The 25,823-nt window shown below is 40.4% G+C and overlaps 1 protein-coding gene across 16 annotated transcripts in view; it reads left to right on the top strand.

The window, feature by feature from the left end:
- KALRN (kalirin RhoGEF kinase) overlaps positions 1 to 25,823 on the top strand; it is a 467,424-nt gene that overhangs the window by 326,467 nt on the left and 115,134 nt on the right. For all 16 annotated transcript variants that reach the window (XM_030277125.4, XM_030277127.4, XM_030277129.4 and 13 more), the window contains 11 exons: positions 975 to 1,093; positions 2,267 to 2,333; positions 2,954 to 3,063; positions 4,711 to 4,780; positions 6,452 to 6,541; positions 10,531 to 10,623; positions 10,953 to 11,064; positions 12,615 to 12,805; positions 13,210 to 13,311; positions 13,993 to 14,135; positions 15,277 to 15,379. In XM_030277125.4, coding sequence (XP_030132985.4) covers positions 975 to 1,093; positions 2,267 to 2,333; positions 2,954 to 3,063; positions 4,711 to 4,780; positions 6,452 to 6,541; positions 10,531 to 10,623; positions 10,953 to 11,064; positions 12,615 to 12,805; positions 13,210 to 13,311; positions 13,993 to 14,135; positions 15,277 to 15,379 — 1,200 coding nt within the window. The remainder of the gene's footprint in view (positions 1 to 974; positions 1,094 to 2,266; positions 2,334 to 2,953; positions 3,064 to 4,710; positions 4,781 to 6,451; positions 6,542 to 10,530; positions 10,624 to 10,952; positions 11,065 to 12,614; positions 12,806 to 13,209; positions 13,312 to 13,992; positions 14,136 to 15,276; positions 15,380 to 25,823) is intronic.

The following is a 25,823-nucleotide window of genomic DNA, read 5'->3' as shown; positions in this document are numbered from 1 at the left end:
TGTGTGCCCATTAGAAACACTGAAAACTCAGCCAGCCCATCTGGCCATGCTCAGAATTGCTTCTGGAGAAAAAGGGTTAAAGCATTTTTCTGTGGTTGGTCAGGGATGTGAGGAGAGGAAGATGAAGATCAGAAAGATTTTTTAAACAAATGTTTGCACCATTTTTCAGGAGACCTTACAACTTTCAGGAGGAAAAAGGGAAAAATACCCTAATTGAATTGAGTCTGTGTTAATTTTGTATAAACCATAAATCCTGCTCCCACTCCATTATTTTGTGTCCAATTAAAACTTTGACTCTAAGTTTTTATTCTCTCATCCTTTAAATAACATAAACAATTGATCCCCAGCCTCATCTCTGAATCCTTTTAGGTGAAGTAGAGCATCATAAGAAGCATAGTATAGGATTTCCTGCTATTCCCTGGCCATAGTATTATGAGAGTGCCAGAAGCAGAAACACTCAAAAACCTTTCAGTTAATGACTCTTTGGAATTAAGTATCAAGAATAAGGAATAAATTCCCTCACACCCTTGTGATACTTTAGCTGCACTGTTTCTCATAGGGCTTCTGTTTTACACAGAGTTCTAACCACAGCCTGGAAAGGTAACCCATGCTAAATGGCCACTGAAAGTTGTCTCTGCATGGTGCTCTACTTCATCAGACTGGTTTTGTGAAGTCTTTTTCTAGGCAACTAATTTAGAAATGAAAGAGTTAGGTAATTTAGGCTTTTTATCAGTATTGATTCCTAATTAGGAGAAACAGTGAAGATTACAATTAATATAATTTCTGTTTTTTTAAGATTTCTCTCTCAGGTTTTTACCTCTTCTCACAATACTTCTACTTCTCTCTGAGTTTCTTCCTTTTTGATATTATCTTATTTTGTCCTTTCTTACCTCTTTGATCTCATGCACCTGCTGCGCTTTGCACAACAGTAGGATTACAAGGAAGTTAAACTCCGTACTTATTTTTTTTCCTAGGATAACAAAGACCTAGAACTAGATATTATCCCAGCAAGTCTTTCAGACCGGGAGGTAAAGCTGCGAGATGCAAATCATGAAGTCAATGAAGAAAAAAGGAAGTCTGCCAGAAAGAAAGAGTATGTCCCAAACACTCTGTCTGCATGGCACATTATCTGCTAAAGAATAATTCTGTGATATTTGCATGGCCAGAACTGACTGACAGTCCTGTAGCTCCTTCCAGCTGCAGAGCTGTTGAGATAAGTCTGCAGGTGCTGGGCAGAAGTTGTTACTTGTAGGTTAGAGAATTTCAGAACATAAAGGTTGATATTCTTTTGGTTTTAATCAGAAGTTAGAAAGGGAAAGTAGCGAGTCAAGTACTTGGGTTAATCCTAATGTTGTGGAGTTACTAATTTCCTTCTGGTTTTATGTAATAATAAACATGAGCAGGAAAAAAAAATAAAGAGCATCTTTAGGTGTCTAAATATTATCTAAACATCAGTGACCAAGAGTTCACTTGAAGTTTAGGTTCAAATTTCAGCAAGTGTAGGACTGAGAGAACTGGTAATAGTTCATACTAGAGGAAATAGCTGAGAAGTGCTTGTTGCACTTAAATCCATAAAAAGTCTATTTTCACAGTATTCTGTCTTATTTTTCGTGTAAGAATATTGGGAAAGTATTTCTCAGCCCTCTGAAATTGTCACAGGTCATGACTGATAAGAAACCACTTATACTTTAAAAAATATTACACTTGGTCTGCCTGTGGCAAATTTCAGGAATTTCAATTTTGAGGGGCCCAGCCTCAGGCTCTACAGATGCCATTATTGCATTTCACAGCATCTGGATTTTCTCAGGTCAGATACCAAGCTGTTGAAATCTCTTCCAAGTAGTGGTGTCTCCCAAATCCATCTGTGTTGCCTCTGAAGGTAAAGTTTTAGGGTGACTTCCTACTGACTGTCAGCAAAGGTGCAAATGTTGGTGAATCACAATTCCTTAATCCTGGGGGTGGGGAATTTTCTGAGAACCAGCTGGTAGTTAAGGATGGGCATGTGTATGGTAAATCCCACAGACTCAGAAATACAACTTAATAGGATTTTGTGCAGAAAAGATTTTTAGAAAATAACTCTATAAGGGACTGGAGTATGAAGTGCTATTTTGATCATGGACCTGAAAGGTGCAAAGTAAGGCAGCTGAATGTCTAGGGTGGAAATACCCTTATTCCTTAGGACAACAGGAGGATGTTTTGTTTTCTGTTCATTGTAGAAATGCTTATAATGTCCAAACCACCTAAAATACTCCTTTTTTTTTTTCAGATTCATTATGGCTGAGCTGCTTCAGACAGAGAAAGCTTATGTCAGGGATTTACATGAATGTTTAGAGGTAAGTTATGGCCCAGGAGCTCTCCAGTATTTCCTGGAAGCACTTGTTGCCCTATGCAGTGGGGATGTTCACTTTAATGCACAGCCTGTACACATCAGTTCGTGAAGCCTTTCCTTAAAGATTAAATCTGTTCCTTTGAATCATCTCATACTAGAAAACCTCTGGATTTGCACAGTCAAATACCTTGCCTAGCTGTACAGCAGGATGTTCCTAAAGTGGATGGTGATATTCAAGGCAAAAGCCAGAGTGTAATTCAGTGAAATCTGTCAGCTTTCATATTCCTGCAGTCTGACAGATTTTTATGTATCTAATGCTACTGAAGTGGCAAATCTGGCTTATCTTTCAGCTGTTTCTGCCTGCAGTTTTTGGACACCGTCAGATGGACAGCAAAGACAGGTGTTGTTGGCATGTTTCTGCTTTTTCCTCAGACAACTTCAAAGCATCAGCACTTTGAATTTCTCTGGAGAGTTTTCTGTAACAGTGGAAATTTTTTTAGCTTGTTTATTTAACCTCAAAGTACATAGTTCCTTTTCAGCCTGTGCCTTTGGCAATAAAATAGGGAGATCTATTCTTTTCCACTGTGTTTATTCCCAAAATTAAGAGTTTCTGGTGTCTTCCAGACTTACCTTTGGGAAATGACAAGTGGAGTGGAAGAAATACCAGCTGGGATCCTTAATAAAGAACACATCATCTTTGGCAATATTCAGGAGATATATGACTTCCATAACAAGTAAGTTTTCTTAACAGTTCTGTTACTGTTTAGGTGCTTGTGCATCTCTGTGGTGTCTGCAGAGAACCCCTACAATCCAGTGCACACCTGAGTGTAAAGTAAATGTATTTTGCAAAATAATGTTTGCTTTCTTGTTTTGTTTCTTTGACAAAAATGAATTGCAACTTAGTTCAAACTTCACCTTCAGCTGATTAACAATGTTAAAGTCATATTGTAGCAATGCTTTGCAGTCTGATACCTACTTTCCATCTCACAGCACGAGATCTACTCTGGATGCTTGCTTTCAAAAATACAATCTTGGAAAATGCAAAGGGGAGAAAGTGGAATTATTGGCATGAGCTGGGTTAATAAGTAGCTTTCTGCCACTTCTTGGAGACTTTCTGTATTTAATCTGTAACTAACAGTACTCCATCTTGTTAAGATAAGACTGTGTACCAGATCAACTTAGAGGGCATTGTTTCCATGGTATAATGTGAATGCAAAAACAGTTATAAACTTAACATTTAGGGGAGATGAATCCAACAAGTTCAGTCCAAATTCCAAATCTGTCTTCAGGTTACACTTCAAAAGCAAATCAGAGAATCCTTCCATGTTCGATTTTGGGACATTTCAAGTGCTTCAGTCAGATAAATGTGCCATCACATAAATACAGCCCAGCAGAGCATGCCATATGCATGCTTTTGTGCAAGCAGCTTCAAAGCATATCAGGATAGTAGCCTAATTGCCTTCCCACTTGCCCTTTCTCTGTGGTGCTGTATTTCTGTTCTAGTGACCCTGACTGATGCCATCTGATTACCCTCCTTTTTCAGTTTGCACTTTTCCCAGCTACCATCCCCCCAGCCCTCAGTCATGTCCCACAGCTTCTCACTTTATTTCTCTTTTCTCTGACCCATCCTCCTGCAGTCTGCTGCTTCTATGTAATCTTTTTTCCTCTAAAACTTCTTCCTAGCAATGCTAAAATGAATTTCCCCTGTCCCCTCCACCAGTGTCCTCCACAGCCTTCTCCTTTGGCTGGTGATGTTAAGGCATCGTCCAGCCTCATTCAGAATCTATGTCCAAGGAAGGGCAGCAAAGCTAGTGAATGGTCCAGAAAACATGTTCTAGGAGAAGCAGCTGAAGAAACTGTTTGATATTATTCTTTCCACTCAGGCATTGTACAGGGCTCTATCTGCAAATAAGTGACACTTGTGGTACAAGCTGTTCAGAGAGAGATGATTTTCAAAATCTGCATTTTGAAAGTTTACTACTTACCTATGAAATGCTGAGCTTGTTTAAGTTGTTGTCCTTTGTGCAGTATGCTGAGGTGGGTGTTGAGAACAAGGGAAGCTTTGGGCTTCTCGTGTTGCTCTTTGTGTGAACCACTACACAAGAACTCTTTGAAGACCTATGTTCAGAGAGAGCAGTGCTGAACACATTGGCTCCCTGCTAGGGATTGCCTCTTCTTCCTTTCTGGTGGAGTTAGGCATGACTGTACTCAGAAAACAAAGCACCCCTTGGCAAGTGACACTTTTCCTGCTGGCCAGACACTTGGGTAATCCCATAATCAAGATACAAGTATTTATCATTAGCACTGATTAACTTATTGGTTATCCTGCATCTCCTGGGTATTTGACTGTAACTAATGACATTGGTCTCTTCTTTTTTCAGCATTTTTCTAAAGGAGCTGGAGAAATATGAACAACTGCCTGAGGATGTGGGCCACTGCTTTGTCACCTGGGTAATGAGGCTGCTGCTTCTCATTATTTATTCAAATTAATTCCTCCAGCACAGATGGGAACAAGCTGGGAATAAATGCAAGGGTTATGTCCCCAGTGATAAATGAGATTAGGGGCTAGTCTGGAACTACAACTACTTTGTCCTTCACCTGCCCCAGGGTGAAAATGTCCAAAAGTCTCCTCAGCAATAGTATGAAGTCTTTCTAGAGCCTCTCCCCTTGTCCTGTACTGACCAGCACAGTTTTTACTTACCTCTGCTGGTTTCTGTTCAGCAGAACTTCATCAAACCAAACCTGTTTTTAGGGGTGGCATTCATTTTCCTGTGAAAGGCCCTGGAAGGTCAGACATTTAAAATCTCAATATACCTTCCTTAAAGAATTTTAGTTATGCCATGAAAACTCCACAAAGGCATGAAGAACATATTTTATCAACCTTTTTCTCCAGAAATTAGTGTCAAATATCTGAGCCACTGTGCTCACTCATTCAATTGTGCAATGCCAGGATAATTTCCAACAGGACTTTGAAATCTTGATGCAGAGAGTCTTTGTGAGCGTAGGAGGGAATTGGCTACAGTAATTTATCTGTATGAAAGCTGTTCTCTTTTCAAAATATTTACCAGTCAAGTCAGCCATCTTTGTGTTTTGTCTGGTTGTTTTACTCATATATCAAAGCTAGGAATTAGTATTTTAAGAGTAAAGATGGAATATTTTCACTTATCAAAAAAATGAGCATGTTTAGATTATTTCAGACAGGCTTTTAATTTAAAAGCATGTCACATGTCTTGATGAAATGGATTCAGAAATATTTTTTGCAAAGAACAGTTTGCCTCTTTAGGAAAGATGAATGCATTTATGTATCATTCTCTGCAAAATCTTCACAGTACTTTAAGATACTACTGCATCATCTCAACAGAGGTACATGTCCAGAGCTGTGTGTATGGTTACAGATGTACATACAAAGCTGCCTGCACAATTGCAGGATCCTGTTGTTTAGATATCTGGGATAAAAAAATGCAATAGCAATAAAAGGAAAACATTCTCCTCCTTTATTTGCCTCCCTCTTCTTGAGACCAGAGTACATTAATAGGAGGTGGGAGTGCACAGATGCTTTTAATTTCTACTTACAAGTAAACAAATTAGGAAATAAAATGCAAAACACTCTTAGCACAACATAAAATTTGAGCCATTGCAGTTTGAACCAAAGTAGGAAAGGTGAGTCTGGGCCAAGTGTCACAAATTTCAAGTAAAAAATGTTGCTTTGTGCCAGTTTAAGCTAGGTGAGTCATTTGCTCCGTTTCTAGACTGGCTTTATCTTCAAATAGGTGATAGAGTCAACACTTCATGACTGAGTTTTGAGACACTCAAACTCTTGTGTAACATTCATAGAACTGTTAGAAATTATTTTACAGCTGGATTCAAATTTTAGGCCTTCCCTCTGTGGTATTTGTTAAAGACAGCCTCCTACAGCCCTCAGAACTGCTCAAGTAAGGCATGAACCTTAAAGTCTTCTGCTCTTAATTTACAGTTCTTGTGCTGCTTGGTGGCAGGGTTGGGGTGGTAGTGGGTATGTGGGAGAGAGTTGTCACCTGTATTTATCTTGGTGTGCCTTAATAAAAACCTGTGGGAGCAGTGAAATAGCTTATCTTGCTTTTCCCTTGATGTTTGTTTTCACAGGCAGATAAATTTCAGATGTATGTCACCTACTGCAAAAACAAGCCTGACTCCAGCCAGCTCATCCTGGAACATGCAGGGACTTTCTTTGATGTAAGCAGCCATTGCTGTTTTCCTTCCACACACCTAGTGTAGCTCTGTGCTTTTTTACACTCAAGCTCTGGGTTCCTTTCTGTGCCTTGACATTTGGGTTTTTCATTCCACTGCAAATATCACATGCTGCGAGAACTGATGGTGTGTGGTGATGTGTGGAGACACACATTCTTATGGGAACCTTTGAGCATTTTTCAGACCTAATCCTTTCTAAAGATCCAGTTTAGATGTAATCTGTTTCTGGGTTAGGGATAAAATTAAAATCTCAGATTCCATTATATATTATGACCTGAAATCCCTAAATCTAAAATGAGGTCCTATGCTCCTGTTCTGCAAATTCTACCCAGCCTATTCCACATTTACTTCATTTTTCTAATAAGGTACTCCATTGACTCCAATTAGACTGTTTCCCATACAAGTGCTACAGCCAGTGATAAATGTTTTTAGGCTCCAATTCCAGCTTTGTAGGCTGAGAAAAATCTTTCAAGATTTTGAGTACCTTTAAACCAAGCTCTTCCTCTTAATTAACCTCATTCATTTCACCATGCTTGTCTGATACCTTATAGCATTAGTCATCTTTCTAAAAAAAAAAATAAAATAAATAAATAAAAAAAGAAGTGCTAAGACCTCTCTTCAAAGCACTGAAAGTGTTTGCAAATGCAGCAGATCAGCAAGATCCAAGCTGTGCTGGAGTTGGCAGCTGACATAAATCAGCTCCTCTGGAGTTTTTACGTGCCAGTGGTTACACATTTCAGTCTCACTCGCCAATGCAAGGTCTGACATGAGCCTCAGGAAAAGCCATGAGCACCTTTTTCTTTTGCCGTGTTACCGAGTGGTCTGAAAGCCGAGCGGAGCTGGAAGGGCTTTTCCAGGAGGTGGCGATGCTTTGCTTCGCTTGAGCCTGTGCGATGTTTTTGTGGGAATGTTTGTGCCGGGCTGGCGCAGGGTGGGAGCCGCGTTAGGTGCTGGGCTAAAAACCCTTCACTGCAGCTCCGCAGGGGCTGGAAAGCTGCCTGCTATTGCTCACTAGTGAATATTCGTGTGTCAGCAGCTGCTGTTTTGCCAGAGGGAGGTGTTTGCCTTCCGTGGGTGCTGGGCTATCACCCAGTGATGTCTGTGCCAAAAGAGAAAGCTGACTCCCCCCGAAAAATCCTCAAGGAGGCACTCAGTGTGAGTGACTAAGGTAATGCAAAGTATCTGTAGATCCTTACCTTAATCCTGGAGTGGCAGTAGTTCAGCGGCAGGACAGCCTGGCACAAGGAATACAGAGAAAATACTTGGTTCTTTTTTTCCAGGCAGAACCTGGAATTTCTCGAAACCCTGATGATGAGGGTGAATTATCTAGAATAACAACCCTTAGTAAGAAGGGTTCAAAATCACCTGCTTGAAAATCACAAGTGCTTCTCAAATTTCATAAGCTTTCATAGGAAGCCACCTTGCTTGCTACTGGGACAAGCAGTCCCAGTTATGTATTTGAACCATGAAGCCCATGGAAAACTTGCAGCGACAGAGCTCACTGTAAGGGTTAACAGATAGTCACATATCTCATTTGAAGCCATGAAGAGAATTATGAGAAATGCTGAGAGCTGGGCTGTTCTCAGGACGCAAGTGAAGCCATGTATGTGGAGAAAAGCAGTGTATTTTATTGAACCAGTTGAGACAGGTGGGAAACAACGCACAAACTCTCAGCTGTGAAACATGCCTAGTTTATCCTACAGCACTGGCCGAATAAAGCATAAAGATTACCATCTTCCCTCCCTACAGATGGTGCTTTGTTTATAAAATTCAGAAGTTGTTGGTATGGTTATATTAGCTGGAAATTGCAGAGGGAATGAAAATAGTGTGTTTATTCTGTCTTGACTGCAGTAGACTTATTAATTTTGTTCTTTCACCTTTTTGTCCGTCTTGTTCATCATTACTTAAAACTGTTCTTTATTCAGTAGTTTCAATGATAAATTCTGCCTGCAATGTTTAGCATATTTTAATATTTGTAATACCATATACTTCAGGCTAGCAAGGTATATTTTTTATTACCAACATATGTTAGCTGTCAACTTCAATTGGAAGAATCAGCATGTTATTGAAGTAATCAAGTTGGTTTTAGTGTCTGTTAAAACTGTGTTAAGCAACTTTTGATCTTTGGGACAGAGTTTAATTGAGATATGTACATGTTTCTTCTATTTGGAATACTTTTTTTGCTTTGAATCTTGGAAAATACCTGGTTTTATTTATATTCAAGAAGCCACAGGGCCACTTGCGATTTGCATGACCAGCATGGAACAAGGTAAAGCTCAGTGATTTTGGGAGCATTGCAGAGCATGGTGATTCTGCATGGATAAGGATTCTTGGACAGTTTCTCTGCTGAGCCAGAATGTCCCTTAGGAAATGAGCAGTCTTACTCCAACACTTCAGGGACCAGAGGAAGGAGCTGCAGGGAGAACATCCCCTCCCAGCACTTATCAAATGTCACTCCACCAGCCAGCTGTGTCTCTGCACAGTCTGCCCTGGGAGAATCCTGGCAGAGCAAGGAGTGCCCAGAGGGGCGGCATCTTGCTGAGAGCATCCCCTGCTGTTCAGAGAGCTGGGGGGAAGCAGCAGGGCTAATTTTTTACTTGGATCCTACAAAAACAAGTGTGCTTTGCCTGCTCCAGGAAGTTCACAGACGTGGCCGAGGTCTTGCTGGCTCCTGCAGTTGTGACTTGAGTCTCAGCCATGTGCTCTGCAGGCACAGTTCCTCTGTGAAGTCAGCTATGACTCAGTTTCATGCAAACTCCATTAATCCCCAGAGACCCCTCCCTTTTGGGTCTTCTTCATGACACCAGGGCTATTAAAAAAAAAAAACAAAAACAAAAAACATTTTTCTAGTAAAAGAAACCAAACCAACAAACCAAAAATCTGTTGGCACATTGCATGAAAAGTGGATGCTTTTGCATCCCAGCATTAAGACAAACACTGGAGCTAAAAAGAAGCAGTAACCTCCATAGTACTCAGCAGAAAATCAGATTGTATACAAAAGGAAAATCTCTGTTCTTGGCAGCTGCTCTCCCTTCATGTTCCATAACTTCTTCACTTTACAGTCTCAAATTTACACTCCAGTAGCTGGAGAAAAGTCCCATTCCCCTTTTCCATTTTCTTCTTTAGGAATCAAGGTTTTTCTCATGGCCAGGAAAAGGCAAGGCATGCCCAGGGCCTGGCAGAGACAGAAGGGTTTCCAATCTGTTCTATTTCAGCAGAGAATCTGCCCTGTAGGGCAGGAGTTTGAAGTCTTTTTGATGGCTAAGTATGTTCATTAGGATCCTGTAGGATTTTCAGAAGCTCTTAACTCCCCCTGGAATAGCTGGGGGGAGGCAGCTGGACCCTTTGGAATCCTCAGCAGTTCTGTGATGTCTCCAGAAATTTGTGAGCACATCACACTGATCAGGCAAGACATTTTGGCTGGGGTTCAGGTGATGAAACAGAAATCTTTAGTGCTGTAACAGGTATCATGAGGGGATATCTGAGGTGCCACCTCAGAGTAGAGCAGGTCTGTCAGCACTGTGTCAGACCTGTTATTCCCATGTGGATATTTCAGCTACCCCAGGGCTCTCAAATGGGACTCAATGCCTGTGTTTGGACAGCTAAATTACACCCTACTCATGCAATTTAATGAAATGTCATTTTAATTGAATGTTAAGACTCAGCTTTCAGCCTCTATAGCTAGGGGAAACCAGATGACATGACAGGTAACTCATACTTAAGTCAAGGCCTGTTTACTCAGCAGAGCTTTACCTTGACTTGCAGAGGGACCCTGCAGTTTAAGTGGCCTTAGGGGACTCTGCAGTTTATTGCCAGCCTCACTAAAACCACACTTATGTGCATGTGAGCTTAAAGAGGGTTAAAAAACTAAACATAGAATGCAAGGATCCAGCTCTAAAATTAGTTATGGGTGGTTCTGTCTGGCAGGGGGTTAACAGTTTTCCATGGCTGACTGCTGTTTTTATCCCTTCTAGGAAATTCAGCAAAGACATGGGCTGGCCAACTCCATCTCTTCTTATTTAATCAAGCCTGTCCAGAGGATCACAAAATACCAACTCCTACTGAAGGTACCTCAGTGAGCTGCACAGATCAGCTGGTGCAGAGCATGTTCACAGGTTCATGAGTTACCTTCTGCTTAAGGGAGCTGCTTCATGACCTGTCAGCACAAGTCCCCAGAAATCTTCCAAGGGCACGGTCTCCCCTTGAGAGCACCTTGTTTTATCTTTACAACTGTTCCTATTTGACCCCCACTATTTGTGAGCATCCGCTGTGGGGTTTGCTGCACTTCAGCTTTCTCCTGTTTCTGAAGCAGCCTGCAGGGACCAAGTGGCACAGCTGGGTGTGAAGGCAGCACGTGGCTCTGAGTTTGTTTATGGCTGTCTGCATTGCTTCTTAGGAGCTGCTGACCTGCTGTGAGGAGGGCAAAGGGGAGCTGAAGGATGGTCTGGAAGTGATGCTCAGTGTCCCAAAGAAGGCAAACGATGCAATGCACGTCAGCATGCTGGAAGGTGGGCAGGGGCCAGGGTGGGGAGGGACCTGCTGAGAAATGAAGTTTGTTACTAACACGTGGTGGAAGTTAGTAGAGGTTGACTGTAGCAATAATGTTGTTTCATCATAATTTTTAGGTACCTCCTGGCTCCTTTCTGATATTTCTCCAAAAGTCTTGAAAGAGTAAAGCTGGCTAGGAAGTTTAAGGGGAAGGGGAGGTATTGATCTGTATCTTTTGTGTGTGTGTGTATATATATACATATATATGTACATATGTGTATATATGCATCTTGAGATGAAATGTATGGGTATGTGGTAAGTACATTTCTCTCCCTCTCAGGATTTTTCAGAGGTGTACAGAGAGAAATGAAAGACAAAACAATTTCTACTTCTACTCTTTATTTTTTCTATGTAGAATGTGTTTGGGGAATTGTTTACCAGGAGTGAGTACTTGATTAGATTCTAGTAAGGATTGTTTGAGCTTAATAACTAATCTAATCTACTTGTGCCTGGACTCTCAGGAGAGAGTCACGAGTTGTGTTGGAGTTAGAGATAAAGTTAAAGAAAGTAGTATGTAGTTTTAGTGTCTTCCTTTGTATATAATATATTAATGTATTTTAACATAGTTATAATAAAGAAATTATTCAACCTTCTGAATTAAATCAAACATCATCATTTCTTCCCATTGGGTTCGCCTACATTTATAATATGTGTACATATATATATTTAGCTAAAACATTCCTTCTCCATTAAACAAAAAAATCCCCTCCTGAAACAGTATCAGTTTAGCTGCTGACAGCTGTAAAAATTATTGGATGAAAACATTTCATAATACTGTTTCAACGTTTCAAAATTTCTGGTTTTCTGAGACAAAACAGCTTGTGTTTCAAAATGTTAGCGTAGTTATGCCAACGATTTAAAAGAAAAAAACACTAAAAATATTTTAAAACTACAGAAAAAAGAAGTTTGATTGGCACAAATGAAGTCTTTTATTGGATTATTATTGTGTGGAGTATTTCTGAAATGTAAAAATTTTATTCTGGACTGAGATACCTTATTGTGTCTCACACATTTTCTTGGCCTGGGAAAATAATTTCCAGCCTGGCTTGAGGAAAACCAAGAAACAAGCAGAATACTAAAACAGGTGAAAAAAGAAACTAGTGCCATTAGCCAGGCAGCACAATAAGCTCAGGTGATTAAAATTGCAGGAGAGCAAACTAAATTTGTAATGAAGTGCATAGGATTTCTTGCAGTGCGGTTCTGTGTACAGTAACCACCACTGAAACCTTCATAATACTATTTTTGAGTAATTATTACAAGACTTCAGCAGCAGCCTCATTTAGCATTTGACCTCTGATGAAGTGATTACATTGCTGCAGTAGGAAACAAAAAAGGAAAAAGAAAAATATTATCACTGGGGCAATAGATAGCCATTATTGTCCTTTCAGAATATGAAAAAAAAAAAAAAAAAAAAAGACAGCGACCCTTTAATTTCAAGTGTTGACTTTGGTGTTTCTGTGAATTGCTTATCCCAAGAATAAATACAAGTGATTGTATTTTGTGGTTTTAGGGTTTGATGAGAACCTTGACGTCCAGGGAGAGTTGATTCTTCAGGATTCCTTCCAAGTGTGGGATCCCAAGTCTCTCATCCGGAAAGGCCGTGAGAGGCATTTGTTTCTCTTTGAAATCTCTTTGGTGTTTAGCAAAGAGATCAAAGATTCTTCAGGACACACAAAATATGTTTACAAGAACAAGTTACTGGTAGGTGTGGCTGCAAAGAAAATATTCTGGGTGTTGTTTTTTGTAGGTAGAAGTGATGTTTTGGAGGCTCACGTGTCCCCTGCTGGGTTGGGGTTACTTTTGCCCCTGGAAGGGCTGGCCCTGAGTCCTGCAGGACTCACCTGGAAGTCAGCCTGCCGTGAGTCTGGAGAGGTTTAAGGTAGTGAGATGTGAATGGTGGGGGGAAATGCAAGCAGGATTGCTACAGCCGTTCACTTCCCTGCCACCCCAGAGCTTTTCTGTTTCTTTCACCTGTGTGTAGCAAACAGAGATAAAATCCCATTTCCTTACCCATCCCAGCCTCCCCACTTCTTTCTACAAGTCCAAAGTTTTCTGTACTCATGAAGCTTCATATAAAATCTTTCATCATCTCTCCTCCACACTAGACCTCAGAACTGGGAGTGACTGAACATGTTGAAGGAGATCCCTGCAAATTTGCTTTGTGGTCTGGACGAACACCATCCTCAGACAATAAAACAGTGCTGAAAGTAAGTCTTTTCTGTTTGTTTTCTTTGCCTTTAGCACTTCTAGTTCAGGCCTTGGGAGCCCTGAATGAAAGGTCAGTTTTTTCCCTCCTCATATTCACATGGCTTCCCTATTTGCCTGTGGGGTCATGCCTGCATCAGGAGCAGCTGAGCTCTAATTGGGACAGTTGTGCAGTCTTGCTGGAATTGCATCTCCTCTTGCAGCCTGGGTTGAGCAGCTGCTCACGGACACAGGGCAGGTCTCAGGGTGTTTGGCTGGGAGGTGTAATTCTCTTAGTCCTTTGCCATTGGGCTTATCAACAACCAACCTCTTCCACAGACCTCCAGAGCTGACAGCCTGTTCTGTCAAGTGAGTCTCTGCTGCAGAATCCACATTATAGTTGTGTTGTCTAAGGAATTCCCAGCTGTGCACTAAGAACCTGTTTCCCCTCTGCAGAGCATGCTGTATTGCTAGCATTAAATGTATTTATCCAGAGCTTAGCTGCTTTGCTGTTGCTTGCCAAGTGGGTCTAGTCAGACTGCTCTCAGTTCCCTGGGGTTACCAGGCACTCCAGCAGCTGCTGCAGTGCAGCAGAGAGGACAAACAGTTAATCATGACATTCATCAGCTGACATCTCACCAGCTTCTCTACACAGGGGTGAGAACATGATAAAGTCTCTATCTTTCTGCCTTGTGAAACTGTAGGCATCCAGTATTGAAACAAAACAGGAATGGATCAAAAATATCCGGGAAGTTATTCAAGAAAGGATCATTCATCTGAAAGGAGCTCTGAAAGAGCCCATTCAGCTCCCCAAGACACCAGCAAAGCAGCGAAACAACAGCAGAAGGTAACTTCAGTCATTCCCCACAACATGAAATCACTAGTGTGTTCTCAACCCACAGCAATGTGGTGTCTGTGGACTTTTTACTGGTTTCTTACTTTAGTCAAAGCCTTTTTCATTGTCTCTGCTTTTTTTATGTTGTCTTGGCAAAAGTAGCTAGAAATCTTTTTTATGATATATGTACAAACAGCTTTCATTTTATGCTCCAAAGTATAGAGAGAAACAGTAAAAATTCTTCAGAGTCCAAGGTTATAGTTCTTTCCTAAAGCAGATTTTACTTCTTCACATTTGAGTGAAACCAGATTTTCTTCCTTGTTTGGCATATTTAATTGGCAATCAAAATCATAGTTGATCTTATCAATATATTGAAGAATATTTAGTGAAAAATCTGTATTTCATCATGTAATACAAGCTTGTTTCAGCCTGTCAAGTAATATTAAAAATTTTTTGTCAGCTTTTTCAATCTTGGATTAAATAGAAATTATAGATAATGAATTATTCTTTTTCTGTTCTGGCATTCCCAAAAGCCACCTGTAATTTGTGCATCTTCATTTCCTCATCAAATTTTATTCCTCTTTTACTTCAGGCTGTGTCACAGAGACGTCCAAAGCATAAATAACCAAGTCACTCAGAAGACCTGTAGCAAAGCAGAGATCCAGACATTTCCTCTAAGAACATGCTCCAATACAAAAGTTTTCTTGTACAGAATGGAGACATATTTTTTCTTTGTCCCTAAGCATATATATTGTATTTTTTAAGTATTTACTTTGAAAGACCAAAAAACATTTATGCTTATTTTATTTGTACAGCCAAAGGGAAGAAAATGTGTTAGCAACATCAGTGAGGTAAATAGGTAGAGCTCTATACTGTCTTTATCTATATTTGGATAGCATCATTATGGCTTAGTATTAAATTCCTCAAGAAATTTAAACAAATGTTGTGATTATGTGCAAATCCAAACCCCATGGCTGAGAGGTTCATTCTAAATTGCAAGAGCTCTATAGCACCATGAGCTGCCTCAGAGTGGTAATTTTAGCACAATCCAGCTCTGTCCTGCTGATTCAGCACTTCCCAACTCCACCTCTCCCACTGTGCTCACTGGTGGTGTGTTGAGGAATGTCATTGCTTCCCATCACCTCTTTTGCAGAGATGGAATAGATGATGCAGACAGCCAAGGGGATGGCAGCAGTCAACCTGACACCATTTCCATTGCCTCCAGGACATCACAGAACACAGTGGACAGTGATAAGGTAGGGCTGAAATGTGAAAATACCTGGCAGGTAATTGCCCCCAGAAAAATGTAAGTGAAAAGCGGAATAGAAGGCAGAAGAAGGCAACCTGTCTTGTACTGAGTGAGCTGAAACTTGAATTCCCCTTCACTAGGTTATTAAAACGAAGACTGTTTCTATATGCTTGTCAGTATTGCTCTTCTACACAGTAACATACCTGTTACTGCTGCTTGTTTGTGGTTAATACACAGAGGTTCAATTGGCTCTGAAGGAACAGCCCAGAGCAACCTTTTCCTGCCTGGTAAATCTTGTCCTGTGAGATCAAGCTTCTGAAGGAGCAAACAGCTGGTTATGTTACATATTTCCCTCTGAGCTGAAATCAGTGCTTTGTTGGAGGGAGTGCAGGTACTTGCACACCAATTAATTCAGCAACTGGCTGGTATCTTGAGAGCCTGGGAGACCTACCATTTGCAGAGACTGTGATTCTGGACCCCTCTCCTCACAGACATATGCTGGAGCATATGGATGGCCCTGAGACATACGAGATTCTGTTGGAATGCTGCACACTGTCAGCACTTATGTACTTGCCATTTTACTTGTCAGACAATCTGAGTCCAGATCCCCAGCTCCACTAGGATGCCTAACTTGAATTTGTCACCCTGATAACTCCAGCTGTGCTTTTCCACTGAATTACCAGTTGATTGTAGGAGAAAATGGGCAGTTAATAATTACCTTAGCTACACTGATGGGGTTTGTCATATCCCCTGAGAGAATGCCCATATTCTCTTCATATATTGTCTTGAAATCACATGTACCTTGAAAAAAGCTGAATTCTCCCATGCCTTTATGGATTTACATATTTGTCAGGGCTTTAATTATGCTGCCACTCAGACAAGATAGAAGGGTGTCTTCACAAAATCAAAGTCCAACCTTTAGTTGTAAAGTTCACAGGTAAGGTTCAGTGGAGTCACAGCTTTGAAAGCTGGACTCAGAAATAAAAGTTAATTGCAAATAAATGACCTTTGTAAGCCCATCTGTTGTATTTATCTTAAATGCATGTCCTCATTATTTAACTTCTTTGTCCAATAATGTGCATTAGAAAAGTACTAAGCCTTGCAATCCAAAGGCCACTGGAAGGTATGCAAATACTTTGCCTGATGTCTGAGAAGTCATCAGTCCACATGGACTTGTCATACTTTCTGTGTTTTTCACATTTATCATTCCTGCTAAAAGGCCCTGACTTAGTGCAGTACTTGAGCTCATGCTTAATTTTAAACACTTGCCTAAGCTTTGCTTGTTCCCCCAGCCCGTTGTCTCAGTTGCATGAATTCTGGCCATGTCTAGGTAAGATGCTCCATGTTGCATGCTGCAGCTGCATTCAAGGGCCATGGTGCCAACACAGGCTGTGTACCCTGAAAGACAGCCCAGCGTGGCAAGAGTTGGTTTAAGGATTCAAGACTGGAAACATTTATAGGAATTTCTATCTAAAACCTTGTTTGAACTGAACAGCAAATGTGTATGAGATAAACTGAGTAAAGATGGTACAGGGAAAAAGTTGTTACCACTGGGAAAAGGGGTCTGTCATGCTTTTTTTTTTTTTTTTTTTGACTTGCTGACTTAAGACTGTGTGATTTTGTGTCCAGTTATACATTTAATGAATAGAAACAATTTTGAGTGTACAGCTAAGACTACGGGTTTCTTGTATGTGTTTTGTTGAATCTGAGGTAGCAGTGTATCACCCTTAACTAGAGAGGCAGTTCCTGCTCAGCAGTTTCCTTCTTGTCTCTGATGCTAATGCCAGAATACTGTGGAGAATCCAGCTCCTAGAGTGCTGCCTTATCATGTCTTTGCTCCAAGGAGAATGAACTCCCTGCATCTATAGTTCTCTCATTTTTCCTGCACAATGTTACCCAGATTAGTGGGGTATGAGGCCGAGCTGCCTTGCCTCCTGCTGGATTGGCAGTGACGCCCGTGTTCAGTGTCTGCTCAGACATCGAGCTCTCCTGCTGGCACGAAGCCCTCAGCACATGCTGGCACCTGCTGTGCAGGGACTGTCTTGTCAGCAGATCCAAAGCTCTGAAAGGACTCCTAATAGTGACATTTTACCACATGGGATTTTTTTCCTTCAGTGTGTAGTTGAGTTTTTCTTCTAGGAGGGTCAGAATGAAACGTGATTGGACTGGGAGGTTTTATATTCTCACATGGATGGGTGCTAGTTATCAGCACTGGAAGGCAGGACCATATCATGCTCTCCAGGTAGGTTTTCTTGGCAGAGCTGACAGTTCTTGGTACACACTGTAGCATACATGCTATAGTTAACTCGTGTGGGGCTGATAGCAGCTTCAGTGGGTACAGGGGTCAGCAATCAGGGGTTTCCCTGCCTATTTAACTCCAGCACAGTCAGCAGACTTATTCCCATGAGTTCAGATTCAAGCCTAGAAGCTTTTTGCAGCTGCAGCCTCCTTGGGTAAGCTCTGTCTGTGCCCCAGTGAGCTCTCCATCCAGAGGAGCCAATGGAAAGAGCTCCTACCTTTAGAAACTCTGGCTGTTCACAGCAGCCTCATCTGCAAACTCATGCCAAGAGCTTTTCAGTGCCAGCAGCGTGCCAGGATGGCAGTGCATTCATCCTGCCTTGGGACCATCTATGTATTAACTCCATGCCAGAAGCGATTCTCAAGTAACATGTAAGAATTGATATTACTCTCTGAAGCCAAAAAAAATTCAAAGATTTAGCTGACACGCTTTGTCCTTTCCCTAAACCTTGCTATTATGCCTGAGGATTGCCTAACGCATTAGTTTGATGCTCAGACAAGAATGTCAAACAACAATTTAGACAAAGAAAATCACAACTTCTCAAAGATTCTTAATTTCAAGTAGCACTTCTGCTTAGCAACACTTCTCATGCCTCAAGTCATATGTATTTCTTTCAACTTATTTGTGAGTCAACTCCTCCTGAGTTGTAAGTAGCAATTTCTGTTTTCTCTCACCATGGCACAGTCCTGGAGCTAAGCTTTACTTTTGCATTTCAAACTCCCACAAAGACAAAAAGGTTTTTTGTTGTTAAGTGGGAATGAAATAACCTTACCTATAAATTCAGCAAGGATTTTTTTTTCTCTCAAGACATATGAATGTGGCCACAACATTTATCAGGGGGATCCTTTTGTGCAGAGGACAGACACTTTGACTGGGGCTGAGTCCTGGTTCTGCTCTGTCACTTGCATGTTGGATGCCATCACAGAGTACATTTGATGGCACATTACCTTTTCCTTGTTTGAATGAGAAATTTGCAGAGGGGGACACAAATACTTGCCAGCATTGCATTTGTACATTAATTACAGTATTGTCCTCCATTGTCCCAACACATGATGCATGGCAGAATTCAGACCTGTTTTTGTAGCCTTTATGGTAGCAGACTCTGCTTTCAAAATATTCAGAGTAATATGCCTGACCCCAGAAGTGTTATTAAATCTTTAAGTATGCAAACTTTCCTGACTGCAGGCAGTGGTAAAGATTCTCCAGATTAAAAATAATAATAATAATAATAATCTCCAGGTCTGTTTAAATTAAACACCTGATTAAGTAGCTTCTTAAATCTGGATATGAGTATTTAATAGCTTTACTTTCCTTGGGCTTTTATCTGTCAAAAATACCTAAATCAATTATCTGCAGGCTCAAACATTTCCTTTTCATGAAATACTATATGGTAGAAACATGGACTTCAAGCAAGGTCTGCACCTTTGTCAAATGAAAGGAGAGAACATATAAAATTTTTCTTTTTCCATTTGCAATCCATGACTACTTCTATACACAATCTATAATCTAAAATATTTCATACCCAGGAAAATAATTATTTGGATTGTCATTTGGATTGTGTAAGTTTTATGTAGAGGGGGAAAAATGGGTTGATGACCCAGACTCAGTGCTAAAGAATCAGTAGATAATGAATACTATTACAGTAATTGCAATTCCCATTGAGCATCCAGGTCAGGTCCAAGGTAACCCACTACACAAAATTTCTTCATTCTTTTCCAAAAGGCAAAGGAGACAGCTTTTGTTCTATACAGTAAGCCCTCTTCAGCTTGCTATCTAAAATCCTCTCCTTAGAGCGAAATCCTTGCCCTATTCATTCACAGCAGACAGGATTTCAGGCTTTATATTTGGATTCAAAGCAGTGGGGAATTGCATAAAGGAAATGTTACATGCAGGGCATTCTCATTTGTTAAGCCCATTGAGCTGTTGGCTTGGTGTTTCTGGTGATACTGGTCCAGCTTCCTATGGCCTCCTTTATTTTGACTTTCGCAGAATACTGAGGAGAGCAGTTTTCATTTCCTTCTGTTGTTTTTGGATGTAGAAAAAGGCTCTGAAATGTGAACTGAAAACGTTTTACTCTCTAAAAATACACATTATACACTTCTATCTTCTCCATTAGATACTATACTCAGCTCATCTTTCAGCAGCCATGAAACTGAGATCTTGACCTCTTCCACATTGGTGGCATTATACAAAACCTGGGTATAATCATTCTTCTGATTGAAGGTAATTGTACAAGAGGGGAGATTTTAGAATTAAGGCTTATTGGAACAAGTCACTTAGGGGCAAATCCTCTTTTCTTGAGAAGCTCCTCATCAAGGTAAAACAGCTTTGATACTGTTGCTGAAGTGGAGAGCGCTCACTGCTGGTGAGCTCTGTGTTGAGTCACATGCGGGAGACACGTTTCTACTGCAGTACTGGGGAAATATCAAGGGACACGGGGGTGCTGACCCTCAGCAGTGCTTGTGTATGGCCAAAAATGTGTCACCATGGACTGGAGTCTGTGCAGCACCTGAGCAGTGCGACTGACCTGAGCAGCAAATACCTGTCAGTGGAAAAATCTGCCTGCCAGGGGTTAGTGGGCGCTGTGTGTTGCAGCTGATGGGGAAAAAAGCTGGAAGGTGCAATGTAAGCTCTGTGGCAGAGCCCAGGGAGAGCAGCATCAGGGGAATATGGAGTGGGGTGGTGAAGCAGGGAGTCACTTAAATACAGAATCAGGAGTATTTAGAAGTCTTCCCGTTTTCTGGAGCACTGTGGTAGGTGTTAGCAATTTATCTGCCAGGCATTGACCTGAAGAGGTTTCTTCCTCCAAGATACTTTACTCTCAGCAAATTAGATTAGATTAAACAACTGTGAGTTTCTAAAGGGCAGAGGAAGGGATTGATTTGGTCTCATTTTTGTAAGTACTGTTGTGGTTATTCTGCCACTGTCCCAGCAAGTGACATGCCAGAATTCAGTGTACTGTCTGGAGTGCTGCTTCCTTGAGGAGACTGGTGATTTATGGAACCACAAGTAAAACTAAATTTATGTAATAGAAAATGACTGCTGACTGTTAAGTGATTTTTTCCTGTGAAGGTATGATAAAGAAGAGTGAATTATGGCCCCAGAGGATGTATTTCTATTGCTTGGATGCTGCCTAGCACTAGAGTAGTTCCCACATTGAGTTCCTACTGCCCTCACCTGTGGATAAGAGAAAACGTGATAGCAATCAAAGGAAAATCTGACATAAAATGTTTTGGCACTTTAATTAGCCTTCTTGAGGGGTCACTAGCAATAGGTGGTTAACTCTTTTGAAGATACTGTCATGTCGTAGCAAAATGTTTATCTTACCAAGGAAATAAATTGTTCAGCCAGGAGCTGACATCTCTCTGTCTCTCTAATGATAGTTTCTTAAAATTTCCTTCAGCTTTGGGAGGCTGCCTCTCAGTTCTGGCTCTGAATCCTGGTTAGGACCCCTGTAAATTCAGCTCTTCTCTGAGAAAAATATACAAATGTATGTATCTTTTTTTTCACTGTGAATGCTTCCCTGAAACTGAAATCATTGAAGTGACATTTGGAGCTGATAAAGTGAGACTGGTTTATCTCTGTTGGCAATGCCTGATTTGGCATAGGCTTGCCTTTCTTAATTGTTGATGTTGAGTAATATTACTGTGGCACTTTTTTTCTCTCTTTCCTAAGTATAAGTAAGGACTTTGCCTTTGCTTCCTGTATTTCTTATCAGGAATGCAGCAGTGCTAACATCATGAAATGTTCCAGCTTTTGATTTGCAGAGCTCTACTTGTCTCTCTATATTTGATGCTTTTCAGTCTTTTGGAAAATTAACTTGAGGCTCTTGGAGTGAAATATAACACACTCAAACAGGCAAGGTATAAACTACGTTTTTAGATTTCCAAATGAAGGAAATCTGGACTGAAGTGCTACACATCCTTTGAATTGTGCAAACTTTCATGGGCACTCACAGAAAACTCTGAAGCTCAGAGGGGATCCAAATAATTACAACCATCCTTTGCTCAGTGTTTGGCCTATTCTCGACCTTGGTATAACCTAATCTCTGCTTTGGGGGCTTGGGTGATCGGTCTCACAATGCCTTCATTTGTCTGTACACTAGGCACTATGGCTTGGAGCTGTACAGGAATTTACCCACCTGCCATGTGCAGGCAGAGCAGCTCTTTTCTTAGTGATTTATAATGCATGTAGTAAAGAATCTCCACTCAGGTATTAATACAGGCTCTGCCTACAGCACAGATCTCCCAGGACAGTTCTGGGGCCTTTGGCACTTTTTTTTCCCTGTGAACTTTGAAAAAATGGACTTTGGTCTTTCCTGGATAGGAATCTGATTTCAAAACAATCAAAAAAATAACTGTTACCAACCTTGATTTTCAGCCAGGATTCATCCTGGCTTGAATTACATGTTGCCTGTCTTTTCTGGCATCCATTGAAGGTAACAGGTAGGTTATCAGGAGATTTACCTCTGAGAACAGATCTGTCAAGGGTGCAAGTGCTACAGACAGTAAGGACATTTGCTTTCTGTTGCCAGCCAGTTCTTGCTGCAGCTGTGGGTGGAGGCAGCACCAGGCACAGGCTGTTTTGTTTCACGGAACCTTCTTGGAAAAGGTTCTTTTGGAAAACAAAACAAAATATGATCAGCTGCTTTTAAAATATACCACTTGTTGGAAGCACTTGCAAACTTCATAGTAATTATTCAGGGGACTTTCTCTAAAGTCCTAATTATGTAGTGGATCTTATTCATTTTTTCTTGTAGTGTGTGGCTGGACAATTTCCCACACATCTACCGAGGAGGTGATGACAATGGAAGAGTTTCCCCAAAGGCCCCTTTTTTTTATCTACTAGTTGAATTTTACCAAGAAATTTCACAGAGATTTGAGTGTTTCACACTGTGAAAATAACAGCAAAGCCAAAACATCTGCAGTGCCCATGGAAATAGCAATCATGTTGTTCATTGGGTAATATTTCCAGGAAATAACTTCATAAAAGGCAGGCATGAAATTTGCCATGCATTTTAAATATTTCAGCTGGGATTTCTCAAAGTGCTATTGAACTTTAATGGGATCTCTGCTCTCAAAATTCTTGGACACAATTCTTTCCCCAAAAGAAAGCCATTCCTGTGGTGGTCAGTGCAGGGTCACTGCTCAGCACCCCCAAGTTTATTTCCAAACGTGTGCAAGAAACAGCAGATATTTTCTGAACACCTCTCCGAAGTTTGGTTGGTTTTTTGTGGCAATAAAAAACTGCAAATATTTTTGTGGCAATAAAAAACTGAATTGAGATTCAGTTGGGTGATCAGATATTGAGAACAGATTCAACTGCAAGTCCCTGAAAGTGAAGTCCTACAGAAAGGGGTTCTTCAAAGATGTCTTTTCAGCATTTTCATCCGTGCAGAACTTGGAGTTATGTCCAGGGCAGGTAGAATATGCTCCACTTCTTTTATAGCATGTATAGTCTTGTAAAGTTTCATTTCTGTTGCATTCCATTTCATAAAGAACATTTGCTATTGACTTTAATAAATTATGCTTTTTCATTTAGAACATAATCAGCATTCAGTATGCTTTCAGTCTTATTCTTAGATTTTTTTTATCTAAAGCATCCTTTGGTGAAAAATAAGTCAATCAGTAACACTTGAAAATATAAATCAAGTTCCATTATGATAAAACAAGTGTATGGAACTCCTTCAGACTGAACTTCTCCTGAGAACACTGTAGATGTAAATATCCACACATTCCTGTTGAGGGTATTTAAATGTAATTTCTGTGGTAACCCATTTGATCTCTCCTATCTATCCTGCCAGCAGTGTAAAAATCAGATTCTGTACTGATGTGCTGATAGACACATTCCCCAGAGAGATGCAAGGCATACAGTCAGAGTTTGTATAATCATGTAATCTTAATTCATATTATGAGTATCCTAGATCCACTGCAAATATAATATCTCTCAATCACAAGACACTTCTGAAGCACATGTGATTCTGCTTATGCAGGATGGCTGTAATTTTAAAATGTACAGAATAAGGTGGAGAGTGCTGCCCTTTAAAAGTTGGCTGGAAACTCAGCTGTGGACAACACTATGGTCTTACATGACAGGAAATCAGCTCCATAGCAATAAATCTATATTACTAAGCAAACAACAAAAAAAAAGATATTTTGATGCCTGCTGTGAAGAAAGAGGATGTTTAAGTTAGGGGGATGTTTAAGTGAATGAGTTTGATGAAATCAGATTATGAAGGAAGGAAGTACAGGAAAATCCCTGTCTTTATTTCAAAGACATGACCAACCTCAGTGATTTTAAAATAGAAGGATTAAGATAAATTATTGATTTGCACAGAAGAATTAAAGGATATTCTGTTTTTTCAGCTCTGCAGAGACACCAGCTGTTGTTTGACTTTTATAAATGTGCTGTGATTTTCAAAGAATCAGCTGTCAAAGATTTGTTGCCAATTACCTTGAATTATAAATTGAGTTAGACATCAGGTGGGAGAGGAGTTTCTATCTCTGAAGTGGTCTTTGACTGATTGGGAAACAGTTCAAATTGATTAATGGTAGTCAAAATAAGTATTTTTTTTTCAGCAAAATTGGTTAGATAAAAGCATATGTATTTGAAGAGATCAAATGATTGAGCTCCTTCCTCCTCTGTATCTGCTAATGTGAGTGCAAGCTGAACTGTAAGTCGTTAAAGGCCATTTCCTCATTATTGCTTATCAAAACTAACATTGTGTTCATTCCCTTTCTCCTCATGAGCAATCCCTTTTCACCTTTGTCTTTGCACCTCATGCACAGCACAGGATGCCGGTCCTGGAGTGACACTGCTGAGGTGATTCCTCACCTTGGGCTGCCACAGAGTGACCTGCACCATCACCTCTAAGGGGGGACACAGCACCTGCCCAGAGCCACCTTCCCAAAAATCTGACACCACTTTGGAAATCAGCCTGCTCAGGACAAAAAATGGACACTCCTGCCTCAGCCCTGTGCTGTGCTCCAAATTAGTCTGTTGATTAAAGGGGAAAAATAGTTAATTAAAAGTGGATAGATTATGGGGTCCCTTCCAAATGAGGACATAAATAGAATAGGAATTGTCCATCAATATTCTGGGGTCGTCTCTGTATCCATTCTTGGGCCATTAGATCATCTGAAGTACTTGGCTTGGAAAGAAAGGAGAAAACAGTATTCAGAACTTGTTTTTTAAAAGCGTATTTTTATTCTTTTTTTTAATTTCATCTCAAGTTCGACTTTCTATGTTGTCATTAAGCAAAAAGTTGTTCCTCATCTAAATCTGATTGTTCTCCTCCTGTTCTTCAAAGAGCTTGGGTTCATGTTTATTTATCCTGTGCTGTTGTTTTGAGTTGTTTCTGGGGTTTCATTTTGGTGATTACAGTGTGTTTGTTTAATTTGGATGTACAATATAAAATATATCCCTCTGGAGGAACAATATGTTTTCTTTTTGGCATAGTTTTTTTTTTTATTTTAGAATTTATCGTTTGTGTGTGGTTAATGCTTACTAGAGATGCCAGGTTTGTTCAAGAGGCTTAGAAATCCTTGGCACAAGATGATTCCAGCTATAAAGGGCACATAGGGATAACATGGAATAACTGTCTAGAAATGAAGAAAAGTTTAAGTGAGATCAGAGTTTAGTGTTAAGAACTGACCTTTGATCAATGCTAAACTGCATTGATCAAGGAAAGTAGAGGACACTGGACATCATTCAAGTTCAAAGTTAATATTAGCAAGAAGTTTGATATTGGGAAAAACACTATGTGTGAAGGAGGGGGACTAAAGGAAATCGTTCCAAATTCATTTTCTCTTCATATCAAGGTGATCAAGTCAGGAAAATACAGTTCACAATATTTATAAGGACATCTTTAATTCAGTCATGTAAGAGATTTTAGATGGGTGTTCAGAAATTCTGCTGAAGGGTCTCTGCTTTCATTAAGTGTATATCTGCAGCAGCAGCCATTGCCCCCTTGCCTATGAGTGATGTTAGTGTGTCCCAGATTTGGGTGACTCTTGGAGTGCTGAATTCATCCTTTCCTGGGGAGTCATCAAGACTGTGTGTCTCCAGAGCTCATCAGTTCATGGGAAAATCTCACAGCCTACCATCTCAGCTCAGACTTCTCCTCTGTTCACCTTGCTGTCTGCTGGCAAAT

Source organism: Taeniopygia guttata, chromosome 7 (genome assembly GCF_048771995.1).
Source record: "Taeniopygia guttata chromosome 7, bTaeGut7.mat, whole genome shotgun sequence".
Lineage (NCBI taxonomy): Eukaryota > Metazoa > Chordata > Aves > Passeriformes > Estrildidae > Taeniopygia > Taeniopygia guttata.
The sequence above is the reverse complement of the archived record's forward strand: the minus strand, read 5'-3'. Positions and strand labels throughout refer to the sequence as shown.